Source organism: Cydia splendana, chromosome Z, assembly GCF_910591565.1.
Source record: "Cydia splendana chromosome Z, ilCydSple1.2, whole genome shotgun sequence".
NCBI classification, from domain to species: Eukaryota; Metazoa; Arthropoda; class Insecta; order Lepidoptera; family Tortricidae; genus Cydia; species Cydia splendana.
The window spans coordinates 10,851,839-10,872,534 of record NC_085987.1 but is presented as its reverse complement, the minus strand read 5'-3'; the positions used below and the strand labels follow the sequence as shown (position 1 = coordinate 10,872,534).

The 20,696-nt window shown below is 37.3% G+C and overlaps 2 protein-coding genes across 3 annotated transcripts in view; one reads left to right on the top strand and one right to left on the bottom strand.

The window, feature by feature from the left end:
* LOC134804200 (uncharacterized) overlaps window positions 1-1,366 on the top strand; it is a 78,685-nt gene extending 77,319 nt beyond the window's left edge. For both annotated transcript variants that reach the window (XM_063777155.1, XM_063777154.1), the window contains one exon: window positions 173-1,366. In XM_063777155.1, the coding sequence (XP_063633225.1) occupies window positions 173-324 (152 nt within the window). In that variant the 3' untranslated portion in view covers window positions 325-1,366. The remainder of the gene's footprint in view (window positions 1-172) is intronic.
* On the bottom strand, window positions 899-4,684 carry LOC134804228 (octanoyl-[acyl-carrier-protein]:protein N-octanoyltransferase LIPT2, mitochondrial). Its single transcript, XM_063777195.1, has 3 exons — window positions 4,389-4,684; window positions 3,469-3,681; window positions 899-2,236 (listed from the first exon to the last, which is right to left on the bottom strand). The coding sequence occupies exons 1-3, from the start codon at window positions 4,540-4,542 to the stop codon at window positions 1,893-1,895; spliced, it is 711 nt and encodes a 236-aa protein (XP_063633265.1). The 5' UTR covers window positions 4,543-4,684; the 3' UTR covers window positions 899-1,892.
* Between the last annotated feature and the right edge of the window lie 16,012 nt (window positions 4,685-20,696).

The following is a 20,696-nucleotide window of genomic DNA, read 5'->3' as shown; positions in this document are numbered from 1 at the left end:
TATACATATAGAGTAGCATTTTCTTCTAGGCAGATAAAATAATGCGGCGGCATATCGTTGCCCTATATTTGCCCGCTGATATCGGTATCGTTACGTACCGCAGCTAATTGTAGCTCGATTTTGTTTTCCGCGCTCTTGAGTACGTTAATTTACAAGCATTGTTTATTTACAGAAAAAACTGTGACGATAGTGGAGCCGTGCCCTAGCAAGGGCTCGGTGTTGCTGCTGGGCGTGGCGTGCGCGCTGCTGGTGCTGCTGTACATCGCCACCGTCTTCTGCTACTACATGCGCAAGTGGCTCGCGCCGCCCAAGCACCTCTCGTAGGCTCGCGCAACAGCCTCCATATGCGACCCGACATCCGTTTGCTTCATCGAGGCACATGTGATACAAATGACTGACAAAATCGACATAAATTATAAAGACTAAATAACTGTAATCAGGTCGTAACTCCGTCCACCTCGATGCGCATCGTTATACGCAGTATTTTGTACTTAACCACCGCGCCTATTGCATTTACCTTAGCGGTAACTTATTGCATTTATAAGCATTTATTAAATAATAAGTAGTTTAACGAGTAGTTATACAATGAAGTACCTATTATGGGTGGTTACACCGACAAATTATAGAGGCAGCAATTTCATGCTACACTTAGATTAAGGTCTATGCCTATACATATAATTAGTGATTTTAGCAATGCATTTATTAATTTAAGTATTTGATACTTTTTTTAACGATTGACCAGTGTTTGTACAATTTTGAATATTAAGGCGGAAACAAAGTTTTAAATTATAGACCTTTGGAATAATCCCTGAGAATAATAGAAATAAATGAGTCTAGTATTTAATTTATTTTTCTCACATTCAAGGGGAATATTCTGAATTCGAGTACTCTTAGTAGATTGTTGTAACCTTTACATTTTAGCATAATTCTTTACTAGAATTTATCGATTAGGTTTATTTATATAAAAGTTGTCTAAAGTATGATGATGATGAGACAAATAGCAAATTTCCCTGGGGGTGTCCGGTGTTGGAGATGGGTGTCATCCGGAACCAGTACCGGGTTCAGTAGAGGGCCGCCGAGAAGCGGCCGCGGCCGGGTCGACAGTAGCGCGTCCTGTAGCTACGCGTTGTATGTAAATACACCGCTGCCGCGGAGGCAGCGGTTTACTATCCACGAACTTTCAGTTGGGTTTCGATGAAATGAGCTACGACGCAACAGTTGTACGAGTACATGCCTTCCAGAAATCGTTGACTTGTCGTTTCTCCTAACCCAACTTGAGACTTCATCTTTTATTTATTTAGGTTAAATCAAGTGACTTATTTATTTTTTCATTATTTAACAAATGAAATAAACTTGTAGAAACGTATTTCTTTTTTATTTAACTCAATAATTTAATTAATAATAAATACCTTCTCTTTCTAACAGTCAATTTAAGTACTATTTTATTAGCTGCCGTTTTTCGTCAGATATTGATAAAATTTGGAAGTTAAAAAATGTACATATTTATATTTTCCGTTGAGTTACAAAAATACCATACGTTTACGTAATTTCGTAATACAAAATAGGATACTACGTTATATCCACCAAATTTTATCAAAACCTGACAAAAAAATCGACAACAAAAACAGACAAGGACAGTAGCCTAGATACTGAAATGACAGTTCGATTGCATCCATTTATCAGATAAATGTGTTAACTGTTAATAAATACAAATGAGGTAGGTACAAAACCAGATAATTAGGTAGTAAATTGGCTAATCGAACTATTATTTTTGTATCTGGACTACTAAAATTATGGCAGCACGACAAGGCAAAACGCATGTATAACATGTGCGTAAAAAACACAAATATTGTAAAAATGTCCATAAAACAATAAATACCATTCGCGAGCACTCATTGCGTAACAAGTAGCTTATTATAAATACTATCTAAAATTTCTGTCTGCGCGTCTACTTCAAGATATTCACTTTTACAGTCGAACACCTTATTAAAACTCTTTATAAACATGGGGGTAATTTTGCCTATAGTGCAAGGCAGGCCAGTTGCTTTAGACAAGGAGGTGACACCGTTGTCGTCGATGCCGCAGGGGTCGATGTGGTCGAACCAGGACAGGTCGTTGTCGCAGTTGACCGCGACGCCGTGCGACGTGACGTACCGCGTGGCGCGCACGCCGATTGCGGCCACCTTGTTGTCGTCGATCCACACGCCGGTGTGGGGCGACCTATTGCCTTTCAACCCTGAAATGAAGACACGCTCTGTCGCAGTAGTGCTGCAATTATTTTTACAGTACATATGGTGCTACTTTATCGCACTAGTGCGATTATTATAAATTTTACGTAACTATGACGAAAGTTTAATGGACCGAAAATTAAGGTGACTGGTAGAGAATGCCTCATGGCATTAAGTTCGCCTTTTGTACACTAAGATTTTCTTTTGTGCAATCAAGTAAAAATAAAATTTAAACGGCCATATGTATTGTAATTCGCACTTGTATAGTAATGTGGTACATCAAAGTTACGAAAGGACGTCAAAGTCAAAAAATTATCTTTCATGTTCAGATGCATAAAGGGGCTATTCATAAATTACGTCATTTCAAATTAGGGGGGGGGGGGTCTGGACAACGGATGACGGTAGCATGAAGTAGGAGGAAATGGGGTCATTTGATGCATGATTTTTGGATGATTATAGGGGGGGGGGGTCCAAAATCGTCAAAAATCGATGACGTAATTTATGGACAGCCCCAAAGATTAAAGATAAAAAAAATAATTTGCAATTACTACAATTATGAAAGTAAATATATCAAATTAGGTAATAGAGGATTGCAGATTAGGCAAAGTTGATCAGCTGCAAGATTTTGCATTACAGTGACATAGACAATTGACATTGCATAGCAGTTCCTAGGCATCAATAGAACTCACATCCCAGTGGCTTTTGGATCAAGAGAGTGCATTATCCTATGTGAAAATATGTCAAACCATTTTGCTTCAATTTCCTTCTCTAAGTTTTTAACCTCCCAACTGTTTCATAGCTATTGATAATTCCTCTTCTTTTAATAATACTGTACTAGCTTTGCGGCATGGCATAATAAAAAATTGCAATTACCAACATATGACAATGATCATGCATCAAAGTATGTATAGGATTAGGATGTAATAATACGTGTGAGTATGATTTGTATAGTTCCTACAGACTTATCAGACCTTCGCATGGCAGCACAAAATGAGATTACTTAAACATGACATTGAGACAGATTAAGGTTGAACAAATCTTGGTTCTCTTGCTTTAGAAATCACAATAGTGTTTTGTTTTATTCGAACTATTTATAATGCCAGGGCCACGGCCAACACCATTGGTTATCGTGATAATGGACACTTCATATGGTCACACTGATACTCAATGGCCTTTCCCATTAGTGTGGCCCACGCATTACAAAGAAACACATATTAAATATAAACACACCAAAACTTACCTAATTCAGAACAGAGATTTATGACCGTCTCCTCCAAGCTGTTGACATACCACTTTACACTAGGTTTGAAGTGTCTAAGGTTAATGATTGGGTAGGCTATTAGCTGGCCGGGACCATGGAAAGTAATCAGACCACCTCTGTCTGTTTTCCTAAATGCTGCTCCCAAGGAACTCAGTCTTTGTACTTCTTCTTTACATGTCCGATCTCTGATTCCTAAAATTATACTTCAATCTTAGCTTATAACTAGAGAAGTGTAAAGCTTATTTTTATGGTAAAATAATAGCTTATTTTGTAGCCAAAATTAAACAATTTATAATATGTTGTTGAAGTATGCATATCCTAGCCTAACAGCTCAGCATCTCTTGTGGGAAAGTAGTCTGAGGATTAAAATCAACTTATTTGTACCCAATGTTATATAGTTTGTAAAATGGGCCGTTTTAGGCAATATAAGTAAGTAAATATTCTTTATTGCACCAATGATATCAATACATCTTACACGGAAAATTAAAACGTAAATTTAGAAGAAATGTATTCTTATGGACAAATTTAAAGGAATGCAAAAAAAGGTTAGGTACTGGATTAGAGCACCTAGAGTAACTTCAAAATTAATACATAATTAAAATTTGTGTTCCTCAAAATTTGTCCATGAGTACATGAGTATCTTTATATAATATTGGCCTTGAGCACATTGCAAGATTAAGTTGTTGTGCAAGCAATGAAATGTTTGTTCAGAAAGAGAAGAGTCATGTATTGGGTCCCATAATGTATGGGTATACATTCCATGACTCTTCTCTTACCGCACAGACTCTAGAGGTTGCCTTTTTTCTGACAAGATAGACCCTTTTAAATTAAAGCTCTATAGCTACATAACACACTGCTGGTGAAGTACCTCAGGTTACATTATAAATTTGTCTACTAACCCACAGTAAATACAGGCCTGTGCTCCAGTAATAGGAGAGTATCCCAATTGCCTGTGCCGTCCGTCATGGATTCGAGTTGTTTACGAACTATAGCCCTTTGAATCTTTAGGGCCGTGTCGTAGCTCATCAGACCCAGCTTCCAGATTTTCACCATTTTGCTTTAAAAAATAATGTGCAAATCCCTATTAACTATTAGTTACAATAACTTCGTTTATGCTTTTTTTATATTACTTTTTCATAATTGTTTTATTGGTTTTTTTTACTTTGTCATAATTTAAATATTTTTAAAACAAATGAAAAGGATGAAATGAAAATGAAGCACCTGCCAACTTGACAGTTCGATCTAAATATTGCATATTGCCATGTTTACCAATAAAATAAATTAGTATGTGGCGAATAATGAAATTACCTACATGTTTAGACGTACATTTATTTAAGAAAAAATGTGGGTTAATGTTGTTTTCGTCATATTTTTAAATGTTTGTGAATAATGGTAATGTTTTATTTCTCAGGGCAACAAAATATTCGTGTGCTAATTATAAAAATACATAGATGCCCACACAAGTTCAACTACTCCACGCTAAGTGGCGCTGTTATCAATATTCTCTTTTCTTCGTCCGCAGCGAGAGTGTGGTGCTTTCATCTTTTCAGTCAATTCAGTTTCCCGTGTTCTCTGGTCGTAGGGCGGTGTTTCGTACGTTACGTAAACCAGCTGTCAATAATAAACATTACTATTTTTAAGTTACACAGTACACAAACTTTAGTTTTTGGGTTTGTCATAGATTCACCATGATTAAGTTTGTTTGAAATTAATACTGACAAGGATTATGTTGCAGCTTGTATCGTGTAACTTAATTAATGTCAACCGCCATCCAACTTAAGTTTTGATGAAAAATAACTCTTATGACATCGTTGCTTAATGTATATCGTGTATGGAATAAGTGTCAGTGAAGACAAAGATGTGGAGTTCTCTCAGGCGATGACAACAGGGGTAAGGTTTAATTTAAAGCAATTAATGTAAATAATTACATTGTATCTCAAACATATACATAAGATTTTGCCGGCGGCCGCGGTTAATAACCGCAAGTAGGAAGTAGATTCAAGAGCAAATCATATTCAAAATTAAGTACAGCTGTGACTTGAATGAAAACCAGTCAAATGTTGGTAGGTGTACGAAAATTATGAACTGCCTAGATATTTTCTTCAGTAACATTGAAACTACGTTTGCGTAAACCTAGTTATAACCACCTACGTAACGGAAATAATTATTACTAGATCAGCTTTTGCTAAAGAAGATAGGTACTATGAACCAGCGCTAGTCGCGAATATAACCCCTGTTAGCCTACCTACCTTTTATCATTAAACTTTACTGCTTTAAAGCCCAAAAAAGTCAAAATAATGTTTTCATTTCTCATGCTCAAAAAGTGCACCTTTATGTCGTGCGTAGACGACATAAAATCGCATTTTATGCTCTAGAGCATAAAAGTAAAATTTTCTTCTAAGACTAAGGTAATCGCGGTCTCAACAGCCAAACAGTTAAAACATATTGCACAATTTTACTGAGCAATAAAATTGTGTAGATGACAAAACTTGTTATATTATTTTATTTTTGCTACAATTTATTAGAAATCCGTATTTTCTGTCATTAAATTTAGTAAATCACATAAAATAGGAGTCGATTATCGTTCAAAAATGCTCCGAAATGTTTGACTTGGCAGAAAACCAAGCGTCTGAAACTCTGATCTCATGTTGAAAATTAAAAAAAAAAAAATTAAAAAGTGAGTTGGCGGGAATTGGTTATGTATTATGTTCTCTCGCTTTACGACAATTTCGTGGTGTAAATTGCCGTGAAAAATATAATTTATTTTCCTCGCAATCGAAGTGAAAAGCAGAGTGTACAACAAGGGCATAAATGGTACATTTTATGGTAGGTAATCATAGTGGTTTATTTAGCTTTAGATATCAGTGGTTTTCCGGGTCAAGGTCCGAGTCCGGGTCCGGGTCCAGTTCCGGGTCCAGGTCGAGGTCTAGGTCTAGGTCTTGGTCCAGGTCCAAGTCCAGGTCCAAGTCCGGGTCCAGGTCCGGGTTCAGGTCCAGATAAGAGCCCGGATCCGGTTCAGGTCTGGCTCCAGGGCCAGCTCCGTCAAAATCGAAATTCGAAATCGCCAAACGTGTAGTCATTGAAGAGTTCTGTTCTGATCATCATCAGCAGTTCCACTTCATCAAATGCGACAGTTATTAATGTAAATTCTTGATTTTCTGATGAAACTACAAAAATCTCTATACGCATGCCTTTAAGATTTGAGGAGTTCCCTCGATTCCTCGTGGATCTCATCATCAGAACTCGAGCTTGACAAAAATGTGGCTTAAAAACTTAACTTGCTTGAAAACATAACGAAGAGGACCAGTCGCCAAACGGGAACTATGCTTCGTTGAAGAGTTCCGTTCTGATCATCATCAGCAGTTCCACTTCATCAAATGTCACTTTTTTGAATGTATATGCTTGATTTGTTGATAAAACTCATATATCACTATATATATATATATATATATAAAGGCATATATATATATATATATATATGCCTTTAAGATTTGAGGAGTTCCCTCGATTCCTCATGGATCCCATCATCAGAACTGGGTTTTGACAAAAACGGGACCAATCTGTATGCATACATACAAACAAAAAAAAAATTCAAAATCGGTCCAGTAATGACGGAGATATGGAGTAACTAACATATAAAAAAATCACATTCGAATCTCCTCCTTTTGAGATTTGGAAGTCGGTTAATAAATGAGGGCGCCACTTTCTACGTACGTCTAATGCTTACAATTTATAGTCTGTCAAGCCATTTCCGTCAGTAGAAAAAAGCGGCTAAAAAATGCGCGAGGGGTTTATCGTCTCATAGAAAATTTGAATATCGCACCTTTTTCTACTGACAAACTTGTTTGACCGACTATAGTATGGAAATTTTAGAGTTCCGTTTTATTTAATTTCTACTACTCGTATTTTATGTCCCACTATAGGCGGCAATGGATCAAAAATCGCGTGCAAAAATTACAAGGTCTGTGGAGCCCTTAACTGATACTGTATCTGTGGTAGGCCGAAATATTTCCTGTCAAATGTCAAATACCTATATTCTCATTATATTATGTTTATTTTTATCTTGCTAATTATTTCAAAATGGTAAATTTAAAAACGATATTATAAAAGTGCAAACCGAGCACTTTCATTTGATACCAAACTCGACCATGCTTTCTTGCAAAAAGATGACCAGAATAGCAAGACCCCTCACAAATAGCTTTTGAGCCTTCTAAGCTCTTCTAGCTCAATAACCCCTTGATCGAGCCTGCTCATAATTTAATGACTAAAATGTAATGCTCTCAACTACACGTTTACCCAATTTCATTTAAATTAGGACAAATTTACTTAAGTTCTTGAGTATCAAACTATCCTCTGATAGTTCAGCTTAAAAACATCGAAATGCCGGGACGTGCCCCTAGCCAGCCGCGTGTCCCAATTCGAATGTAAGAACTTCGTTCGCTTCGCTCGCTCGTTCGAAGAACTTCGTTCGCTTCGCTTCGCTCGCTCGTTCGAAGAACTTCGTTCGCTTCGCTTCGCTCGCTCGTTCGAATATACCTATTACTGGATCATTATAATAATAGGTATTTACGATTTATCCTATAAAAATGTATTTTGCAAAAGTAGTGTCATAGTTTTCGTTAACAAAAGTTTAGTTTCCGACAGTATATGAGCTAGTTTCGACCACTGCGTTATTGAGTTGAAAATCAATTATAGGTTTATAGGTTTATTTCGTTACGAGCTTATGTTTATTTCTAGTACTTATCTAATACCTTTAAACGAGCAATTCTTGTTTATATATATATTTCGGGGATCTCGGAAACGGCTCTAACGATTTCGATGAAATTTGCTATATGGGGGTTTTCGGGGGCGATAAATCGATCTAGCTAGGTCTTATCTCTGGGAAAACGCGCATTGAGTTTTTATGTTTTCCGAGAAAAGCTTGTTCTCCCAGATATTCTTAAGTGAGTCTTTATGGCCCATTATTTATGTCGCTCGAATCCTTTCTGCAGAACAAAAATAGTATTTATCTCTGAAGCACAGCCCCATACTCCATAGTAAAACACCTTCGCCGATTAGCCGCCAATGATAACTCTCGTAGACAGTGGGCCTACCGCGAAAATCGAAAATCGTAATTTCGTAATCGGTATCTCTATCACTTTTGCACATTCGAGCGTTAGAGAGGCAGGTGTTTAATTATATTTTCGCGGTCGGCCCTCAGTTTTACCTGTTGGTAGTTTTTTGAGGTGAACATGAGCACGGTGAACACAGTCTAGATAAACGAAGGAACAGGACGATGTGCTTCCGGGCAGGCGAGCTATTTATAACTTGTGCCGTAGTCGGGGTGGCGACGAAAAAACACGCCACGAACGCTTTGTGTAACTATAACGCCCTGTACGGCTATAGGACATTCGACCAGCCACTATATATATTAAATATACATATTTTCACACAAAACCCTTCATAATTCGATATTGCAATTTTCTAAAAATAAATGGTTGGGCACAGAATAAATATTAGTACTAGGTACTAGGTACAGAAGACTCACTCTCTAACAAAACGCGTCTGTTACGATCAGGACAGATATGGCCGCTAGGTGGCGACAGCGCCACGCGCGGCTTATGGCTAACCACCAAAATTGGTGTGGAACGGATGTACCTGTAGCTACCTGTAGCAAAGCGACGAAATCGTGGAGTGAGCCACGCTTGGTATGGGAGCGTTTAATTAAACATAATACTTAGAATATATCTAATTTTATTTAAATTGAAAGATTTTACTCATTGTGTATACCTAACGTACTTTTGATACTAATGAAAGGTTTAAATTAAAATCGTCCATAAACACTTACCCCCTTATCATAAACGTTTACTAAAGTTGACAAGCCGATAATAATCGTTTGTCCCTTTCCGACGTATTGGTATGATGGAAAGGGACAAACGATTATTATCGGGTTGTTAACTTTAGTAAACGTTTATGAATAAGGGGGTTAAATGCTACACCCTGTATAGGGCAATGTGGAATACTAGATATGAAGATATCATTCGGATGCCCAGGCCAAACAGACACAATGTCAATGATCAAAGAATGTAATACTCACATAGGGAATATTACACGAAACTCTACGGGGGCGCCACTACTACAATCCATTACAATTTGAGGGTCTACCGCGAAACAAGAAAATCAAAATTACGTTATCTAACCTCTCTATCACTTGCATATTCGAGTGATAAAGAGGCAGATAACTAAATTTAGATTTTCGCGTTTCCCGGCAGGCCCTTTGTAAACAAACCGCCTTAATGCATCAATCTCATATTTTATTATCTTTGAAAACTTGTCAAAAAACAGTTTAAGGCACAGTACCATGTATATGTTACTCTATGGTTTTCGACAGGCGCTATCTAGTGCTGCACTCTGGCGGCAGAACATTGCAGTAATACCCCCTATTACATATACAGGGTGTAATCGTTAAGTGTCGCCAGGCGAAATGCCTGAGATTTCTATCCTGTGTTTCTACCATATTTCTACAATTCTACAATAACCTACTTCTATTATAGTAAATGGTAACATGTTGTTAAATGCCCAAGTAGCATTGCAAGCTGTATATAAGCTGTATTAAAGTTTATTTGTATACTATTAAGCTGTACAGTTAGGCTGTACAAAGGCTGTATAAGCGCTTATACAGCCCTTATAAGTAAAAAAAGGGCCCAAATTATACAGCCTTTGGCGTTATTAGAGCTGTAGAGTAGCTGTATAAGCAATACATAAGCTGCATAATAGCTGCATTACAGCTATATTTCGGTGTAACAGGAAACCTTAACACTACAGATAATCTCTTATAAGTACGATATAAGAATATAAGTTTTAAATGAGTTATAAGAAAGAATTACAAGAGAATAATAATCATTTAAGAAACTAAAATGTCTTAATCTTGTTCATACGTAATATAGTAATGGCGACAATAAAGTGTTATAGTGGATGGTAAAAGTAAAAGTAAATATTATACAGGACTTGAATGGAATATTACATTGTTGGTAAGTAACCTGTGTATCTTTTCTGGCAAAATATTTACGCGCCTGCAAAATAACAAAGAGAAACCATAAGGAAAATATCAAAAATCGGTAAAGTTACTGTTTGTTTTTAAGGTTAGAGTATCAAAAATATTTATAAATATTAATTCTAAGGCTAAACAATTTATTTTAGCTGGTAATCATAACACGGCGTTAGTCTGCTAAATATTTGCAAGTATTTATTTAATTATATTTACAAATACGTTTTTTTTTAATTGTAAAATGGCGACAATTTTTAAACAGCCTACAGGATAGTTGGAGAGCATTATAATCTTAGTAGCTGTGCTGTGTAATAAATGGAGTGTCTTTTACAGCTTTTGTAATTAAAACAGCTTTATAATAGAATATTTGTATTCGTTTGGCTGTATTTCGGTTCTCCGTACATAAGTTATAATTCTCTTTAGAGATCCGTATAACAAATAAAAAACCTGTACTGTAACTATCATATATTCCTTTAGTTTTATAATACACTTATTTTCAGAAATCATTACACTACTATACTTATACGAGTGTAAAATTACGCCAAAAGATTGTTATAAGCGACTCTATCAGTAATACAGAAAAAAGCTGTACTATAGCTGCCATTTATTCATTTGTTTTTATAATACCCTTACAGACAGAAGTTATACAACTACTATTCTTATAGGAGAGTAAGATTACGCCATAAGAAATAGCTTTAAAACGGGGTTGACACATACATTTGTACAGCTACAAGTGCCAAGTGATACTACAATACAGCCTGTATACAGCTTTTACGATAAAATTAGCTTGTAGTGTTTCACAACACTTAATGTTTGAAAACCGAGTTGACAGATACTTTTGTACAGCTAAAAGTGCCAAGTGTTACTACAATACAGCCTGTATACAGCTTTTACGATAGAATTAGCACGTAGTCTCTCACAACACTTTTAGTTTTATAGTAGAATTTTTATATTCTGATAAAGCACCCCATGCTTCCGCAGAATCCTTTATAATTATTTTATACAGCTTGAGCTGTATAATGTCTGTAAAGTACCTTTTATACAGCTTAAATCTTTTCTGACACTCTTATACGTCCCTTAAATCACTCTAAGTTCTTAATTGGCTGCTATATTGATGTTGCCGACACTTCCATGCTACTTGGGATATAGTTAGGGAGGCGAATAGGGGAATTTTCGGCAATACTCGAGCGTGGCAGTTTAAGATATGAGAGATACCTTAGACCTAATAGAACAACCTTGTAAAGTATTTAGCTCTATATGTAGTGACGCGCGCCTAGGATAGACGATCAGATTAGTAAAAAAAAATGGATAGTCTGAAATACTCGAGCGCCTCAGATTAAGATATTGGGGGTTGATTTTAGTGTTTAAAGACTAAATTTAACTAATCTGACGATAAGTCCTTGACGCCGCCGAGTTATAGGGTCGCGAACTTGTAAAAAAAAAACGTTAATCCGGCATTCTCGAGCGCGATATTTTTATTTTTTATTTTGAAGAATATAATCTAAAACTTACTAAAAATACAAAATCTGCCGGTTTCCGCATGACCGGAAGTGTGGAGGAGCCATTTCGTCTTCCTAAGAACGCGTTGCGGCATATAAGTCGCGAACGATACATTTTACAAAAAAAAAGTTTAAATAAACAAAAAAGGTAATTTTATTGTCATTCTTAAATTCCCCGTTTTATCAAGGAGAAAGAAAGGAAAAAAAAAACCAAAAAACCTTTTTCGGTCAGATTAAGAGAACCCACCAACATTTTTGTCAGATTAAAAAAATATGCTTTCAGGATACCGAGATAAACCTCCCCTATGAAAATCTGACGCGCTCGAGTATTTCAAAAAAACTTTTTTTTTTTGCATTTTCAAAAATTCATCGTAACTTATCGTCACGCCGAAATCGTCAGTTTTTTTAAAGGAAGCTTCCTTGGGGCCTACTTAACACCCCTTCCGAAAATCTGACGCGCTCGAGTAAATTTTTTTTTTTTGCATTTTTGACTACTTTATATGCCTACCCCCACCACGCAAACCGGCAGATTAGTATACCGTTGTTATCAGAGGCACTCGGGGCATACGTAGTATGAATATCTGACGCGCTCGAGAATGCCCAAGTAACTGTTTTTTTTAACATTTTTGAAAAACCGTACACGCCAAACCCACCGCTAAAATGGTTTTTGCCATACGAGCTTTTCTTTTCGAAATTATTTTATCTTTCGATTTTGATAGGTCTCGACGGCGCCGTTGAATTACGCCATTTAGCTACCTCGCCTCCCTAACTAATAGGTAGGTAATTGTGTGAAAATGTCAGCCTGCCGTAAAATTTATGTACAACCATTAAATAGTTGCCTTAAGTTATAAACACCAAACTACTTGTGAAAAGCGACTTATCCATGCACATTAAATGGGACGTCGTGGGAAAAGGCAGTACAGGTAAGGGTTTGAAATAAAATATTTCAACACAAGATGTTATTGCAGTCTTTTCTTTAGTCCGGCGGTCGGCAACCTGCGGCCCGCGGGCCGCATGCGGCTCGTGAAACTGTCACTTGCGGCCTGCGAGCCTCTCTGGCTATGTAATATTGAGAAACGACAATGTCTGATAAAGTCATAAATATTAACAAAGTTCGGCCCGCGTCAACTTACTCATCGTTAACTACGCTACTAAAACTACGCAAAAAAAGGTTGCCGACCGCTGCTTTAGTCAGATCCACTTCGGCTCAATAAGGCGATTATGTGAAGCCCAAACTCAATGAGGTTGTGTTGTTTTATTTTCTTACCGAACTCGTAAGACCACCGTGGCTCCATCATCCGGTTAACCTGGTACAAAGGTAGGTAGGTAGGTATTATGCTATATTCTAGCTTGATTGGGCATCGGGGACTGGCTTAAATTGTAATTACAAGGTTTAACCTGAAACAAATTACTTAATGAACTGATAAATGAGACTAATAAAGAGGGATACGTTCCATAAAGCATGCAAGTAAAACCCCGGGCCAAGTACCTACCAACAGTGTCAATCATTTGATATCTGGTAACTTGTTAACCTTTTGAACGCCACATACGGCAATTGACGTCAACGCAAAATCGTGTCAACGGCACCAAAGACGGCATTTGACGTCGATCGTTTTTTGTCGAAAATCTACTGAAAAACACCCCACTTTTAGGTTGGCATTATTTATTCACAAAACTAAATTTTACCCCCGTGGCGTCAGTGGCACGGCAAATGGATGCGCCGTTTGCAGGGGCGTATTTTGAAATTAGGCGCCCGGGCCAATACGTTTCGCCGCCCCAAAAGTCAAGGAAGAAAGACAAAATGCAATCCGCCAGGGGCGGCATATGCCGCCCCTGGGGGTTGGCGGCCCGGGCCATGGCCCGGATGGCCCTAGGGTAAATACGCCCCTGGCCGTTTGGCGTTCAAAAGGTTAAGAGAGATATCATGAACGGCATCCAACCAAACGCTTAGAAAAAAGGTATTTTCGGCCCTTTTCTCCATAGTCGTCGTCAAATAAAACTAACTATTCCTTGATTTTTTCGTAAATTCATCAATATTTATCATAGTCAACTTATTATGAAAGTGTAGGTTATCAGAAATACAAACAAACTTATTACTTCAACATTTACAACAACACAACCCCAATTACCGAACATAAAGACACAACCTAATATAAGCTTAATTTTTACACGCAGACTGAATAGTTAAGGTAAAAAGTTTGTTGAGGGAATCTAATAGTTGAGTCGACACGGCGCGGCGGCCATCTGCATACCGCAGTGAGATAAGCTGACTGCGCGTCCCGCGCTTTTGCAACGTGTATAAAGCCGCCTTAATCAAATTCCTTGCCAAATTGAATATTGCAGGTGATGCATTTTTTTACGAAAATGTTCAAGTTATGTTTATAAGTAAACACAAATTATAACTTTATTCTAAATGAATCCACGTGTAAAGTCTATCGATGCAATTAGAAATAGATAGGTATGCAATCGACCAATTTTTTTAATCTATTGCCATGACGAATACTAGAATAATCGGTAATATACCGCCGTTCTCAAATATGCACGTGCTTAATTACTTACCATTTTGTCACTGTTAGGGATTTTAGTATAACTTAATAAAATTTGTGCGTGTATACAATCATGCTGAAACAAATCAAATTACATATCTTAGTATAGTTTTGCTTTGCGTCATTTTTAAGTAGTAATGTACCTCTACTATATAAATTAATTTCAAACTGAAAAATATATGTAGGTATAAAATAGAGCCGTTCCGAAGACGCAGTGATCTGCATATCGCAGCGATAAGCTCGCCGAGGGCTTTGCCACGTACCATAACACTTCTACCTACATTCAACTTGTTTAGACTTCTATACTTCTAAGTTTTTATCTAGTTGATAAAGCGAAAAATAAGCTAAATAAAACTATGCGACAAAGACCAAAAGTTGGGGAATCAGTGGACATAGGTAATAGTAATGTACTGATTTATACATAAATTAATTTGTTTATTAGAAAACACAATTCCCACAATGAGGACGCCACTGGAGGTAAAATAAAATACTTATAAATGTATGTAAACAATAACCTATACTTGGTTTGATTTAGTAATACATTTTTTTATTTGTTTATTATTTACCTAGTATAAAACGTAAGTGCCCGTGTCATTGTGAAAAACGATCTTAAAATTACAAAATGTTAAACTTTTAGTAGTTTTGAGGTTTCAGATAGCATTATCCATCCAAATCCTTATTTTTTTGGCGGTAGGATCCATTGACGGCGGTGCGTTGGTAGCCATGGCGACGGCGCACTAGGCCTCCGCTCCGTGATAGGAATGCCAAGTTCCCGATCGATTCGCCCGCTGCTTTTTTGCACCCAGGCTTTGATCCGTTGTGATACAGCCTTATCCCGTGTGTCCAATTTGTATGGGACGCCACCTACTTTGCGACACTTAATTTCATATCATTTGCTCAAATAACATGTCATTTGCTCACATGTGACCTGCTAAGAAAATATAGATGTAAAAAGTAGAGATGCCACGAATATTCGGCAACTATTCGGTATTCGGCCTATTCGGCCATTATGCTGAATATTCGGTATTCGGCCGAATGTTGCTTACTATTCGGCCGAATACCGAATATCTGTTGCACCTACCTAGAAAAAGAAATATTACTCAAAAAAATAACCAAAAACTAGGTACATTTAATATTTAAAAGGTAGTCTTGGAAAGTAGTTAAATACGAAGGCACGTTTTTGAGCATTTTTTGATTACAAAATATTTTATTTTTATCACGGGTCTGATTTGATTGATTCTAACTACATTCATTAGTTCTGTTCAACATAAAAATATATCTTAGCAAACCTTGTGCTTTGTTGGCGAACAGTTTTCATTATAATTGTGACTCTAAATGTTCGCATGTCATGCCGAATATTCGGTCGCCGAATATTCGGTATTCAGCCGAGAGAGGGGCCGAATATTCGGTATTCGGTATTCGGCCAAATTCACTATTCGGGGCATCTCTAGTAAAAAGCCTAATGCTCCTATTATACGACTTGCTTGGCCAAAAAAGCCAAGTACTCGCTTCAAAGAGCGAAATTTGAAAGAGAGAGAGAGAGAAGAGACTTGAGACGTGAGAGTGTACTTTGGGGAAAGAAATTTTTTAATGTTTATAATTCTATACCTAAGTGAGAACAGAACATGCAATTGGCGTTGTAATTTTAGAATATATGTAGTGATGTTGGCTTTCCTTGTGCCAATAAAAAATAAAATAAGTAAAACATAAAGGACAAGTTTAACTATTTGAAATGTTTATTAGGAAGAAGATTTTTTTATATAGTAGGTACCTATTTTATGCCCATGGACACCCGCATCAACAGAGGTGTTGTAAGTGCGTTGCCTTCAAGGTTTGAATGTCGTAACTAGAGATGCCCTGAATAGTGAATTTGGCCGAATACCGAATATTCGGCATGACATGCGAACATTTTGATTCACAATTATTATGAAAACTGTTCGCCAACAAAGCACAAAGTTTGCTAAGATATATTATTATGTAGAACAGAATAAATGAATTTAGTTAGAGTCAACCAAATCAGACCCATGATAAAAATAAAATATTTTGTAATCAACAAATGCTCAAAAACATGCCTTCGTATTTAACTACTTTCCAAGACTTTTAAATATTAAATGTACCTAGTTTTAGGTAATTTTTTTGTGTAATTTTTCATTTTAGGTAGGTGCAACAGATATTCGGTATTCGGCCGAATAGTAGGCAACATTCGGCCGAATACCGAATATTCGGCAAAGTGGCCGAATAGGCCTAATACCGAATAGTCAGTTGTAACGGTCCGGAAATACCGCAGGCGACAGTTCACTCGACAGCTTAGCTAAAGGGGCCCACTGATGAACAGTCCGCCGGACGGTATCGGCCTGTCAGTTGTTCGGAACTGTCAAAATTTTGTTCTATCTGACAGGCCGATACCGTCCGGCGGACTGTTAATCAGTGGGCCACGGGAACGAGTATAACGGGGGTTATAATTCCAACAGATATTTCTTTTTAAAAGAGTAGCAGAATGCAGATACCTACTTACAATTTTACAAGTCATAAAGCCCTTGTTAACCCAATTCCTTGTTGAACATTAAAGTATGCATGCTTCCTCACGGCCGTGCCGTTGCCGCGGGACCCTTGCCCTGAGATGTAGCTAATTAAGTCATAAAAAGTGGCGTTTCCTCAAAAGCAGAATAAGCAGATGTTTAAGAAAAGAGCTGATAGCGACTTTTCATAGAATCAGAAACAACTTTTGTCATGTTGTAGGGGAAGGTTGAGTAAAGCGAACACCCCAGGCAAAGCGAATTTGGGCTCCCAATCCTAAACTATTCGACTTTGTCGCACCACGCGCCTATATGATGTTCAGGATCCTTCGCTCTATGAGCGGCAAGCGTCACAGGGAGCGATCGCTGCGAGCGTCGTCGGTGACGAGTCATAATGTGTTCTTAGTCCAAAATATTCGATTTTGAAAGGTAAGTACATTGTATGTTATTTTGTCATAGTAATTATCTCGAATTTTAATTCAAGATGCTTCTCTCTCTCTCTGTGGTCGCTCCCTCATGACTGAGGATCGTGGTCATCGGTGGATGTGGATGCTCCACACCTGGTCTTTATGATCTGCCTCCAACGGTGCCTGTTCATCGCGTCTCTGACAACCGAGCAAAAGTTGGTTGAGGATGGAGCCCCTTTTAATTGATCGCTCCATCTTGTTGGAGATCGTCCTCGGCTTCGTTTGCCTTCCGTGCAGATGCTTCTATTGCCTATTAAACTATCTTCCTTTTACAACGCATTTCTTTTAAAATAATCCAACGGTTATTTTTTTTTAATTCATAATTTCATTAACTGACTGAATGGGCAAAGTGGATCGGGCAAAGCGGATAGCGTGTTCACTTTGAATTTATTAGGTAAATTTTTTTATAATAATATTTTGTTACAGATGGTATACAAATTTCAAAAAAAGGTCGATCATGGCTTCTGGCTAACAGACGTCATGGAAATGGCTATCAAAACGTGGATTCGCTGTGTTAAAATGTCTTCAGAGATGCCGTGAAGACTTATGCTTATGAAATCCGTGTACTTAATTCTACTGTCATGTATTTACTTATGTCGTCATGTTGTATCTCTTTTTTGTATTAGCTGTGAAAAATGTGTGTAATCTATTTTTTGGTTTATTTTATGTTTCTTTACTTATTTTTTTTGTCTGTTACCTTCCTTGATTATTAAATTTCTCACTTGATGGTCTAATCGGAAGATCAGCGCTGGAAGTCGCCAGCAACATGCTGAGATGGGACCATTTCGTGACACTTTATTTTTCACTATGTTTTTTCTATGTATGTCTGTTGTCTGTGTGTTTACGAATAAAAAACTATTCTATTCTATTCTATTCTAAATTAGTGAAAATAGTATATCAAAAGTTACTTGTGACAGCTTTTTCTAATTAATATTATTGAAATGATCTTATGTTGATTAATTTTCACTTAGTTATTAAGTTCACTATGATTTTATGAGTGATATTTGCTTTGCCCGGTGGCCTGTTTCACTTTGCCCGGCACCCTGGGCAAAGCGAATAAAATATCTTTTTTTTACGTTTTGTTCAAAATTGCAGCAATTATTAAACATTGGAGGCTAGTGTTGTTTTAAATTAAAAGTTTATTAAATAAAGACCTATTATTGACCCTTTTTTCATTTCTTCCTTGTTAAATTTTTCTGTTATGTCATGTCAAACCTTAGGGTGTTCACTATACCCGGACTTCCCCTACATTCGGTGCAACCCGTGCACACTGCACACGCGAGTATTTGTATTGTAACTAATAAGGAGATAAATATTTGCTATCACAGAGTTACTACTCTGGGTTACCTACTTAAATCAGTGATCAAGAAACGTGGACCGAGAGCACTCAGTGACTCGGGTGAGTTCAATGGTTACAAAGATTACAGCACAATGCCTAGTGTTTGTAAAACCTCCTCTTATAAAATACAATGGTATTGGGTATATGGCATGGTAAAAAACTATGGTATTTTATACATAAGAGGTAGTATTGCCTACTCAGCAGATATTATCCGGCAGTTATTTTCAAAAATATGTCTGTGATGATAATAAGTTTCTTTAATGTTACTTAACGCATTCACTGCCAGGGGGCGTGGCCTAGGAACAAACTTGTATGACAGTGGACGCACATGTGCGTGGGGCAGTGAATGTGTTAAGAGCTCTTCTTACAATTCTTTTCTTACTTTGTATGTGAATGCGTAGCTGACTAGAAATTGCACCTCTGTTATGAATTATAATTGTACTTGATATCGCCCACTCCTTTGAGTTGGTTGGTCGGCGTCACGCGGACGACGGCAGCGGCCAAGTGAGTTATCACCGCTATCCCCGCTTATAATTATTCATGAGCAACCCGGACAAGTTTTAGCGACTCTCCACCAACATCTGGCGTGCTTCTGTTAAATAATTTGGAGCCTCTTCTTTAGGATTCGCGGATTTAAAGGATTTTCGTGAGGAAAATAAGATCGAACGCTCTAAGTGCTAAAAATATTTAGGTAGTGCAATTAATTAAATTACTTGATCTTAAAAAGTAATTGATTTTTAAAGATGTTTACCAAACATCAGGTAAATCATTCAGGTTTATGGAACTGTTTCTGTTAATAAATTATTATATTACATATTATTAATTGTCTGTCTTTCCAATTATTATTAATGATTAGTAATGTACTAGTGAAGACTCTGTGAGTGAATCAGGTGAACTTATTTCACTCCACCTGCCCCAGTCGATAAGTTCCCGTGATATTAGCTGTACTATACATATAGCCTTGTGGGTTTTTCAGATGTGGGCGCCGACGAGCACGCGCAGGTGATATGAGTGCCGCGCCTGCGCCCCGCAACTACTCCTACGATGAGACTATACAGGTAACTTTTTCTCATATCTTCAATAGTATGGTGATCATAGGCCTCGTTACAATGAACAAGAGAATTTGGGCTATATAGTCCCCACACTAACCCAATACGGATCAGGGACTCTACAGCACACAACTTTGAGTTCTTCCCAGATGTATTTAGGATACCTCACTATGTTTTCTTCGAGTAGGTAACTAGTAAGTAACCAATAATAATGCTTATTTATAAACACTAAATTAACAATGAGATGAGCTGGGGTATTAAGTTAACCCTGATTTGATTAGATACGGCGCGATCTTATTTATAGCGCAGTAAGAGTGAGTCGCATACTTACTCGTAATTTTTGCGAGTTCAAGATACTCGTATCATAGCAGATGACCGCACATAACATGATTTTAATTTACTAGTAATCCCCGTTAATAGATAGGTTTAATTATAATACCAGTGTTAAATGAAGAACGGCGTTGTCTCGAGTCAAATTATTATTTAAATATTCAAACGTTATTCAATTCGAAGTTGCTTACAGTTTCGCCTTTTTAGCACTTTCACTTGAGCCAAGCACTTTCAGTCCCAGACTCACCATGTACAAATACAATATGTATACTAGTATTGTACACACCGATCGAAATTTCAACATAAGCAGCACAATGTAAACTCTAAGGCGTGGATAATAAGGCTTTATTAGGTGTGTTTGACGCGGGTAAGCGCTAAAACTGCAGGGTCCTCACTGTAGCCCGTAAACGCGATTTGGTTGGTACCGGGCGAAT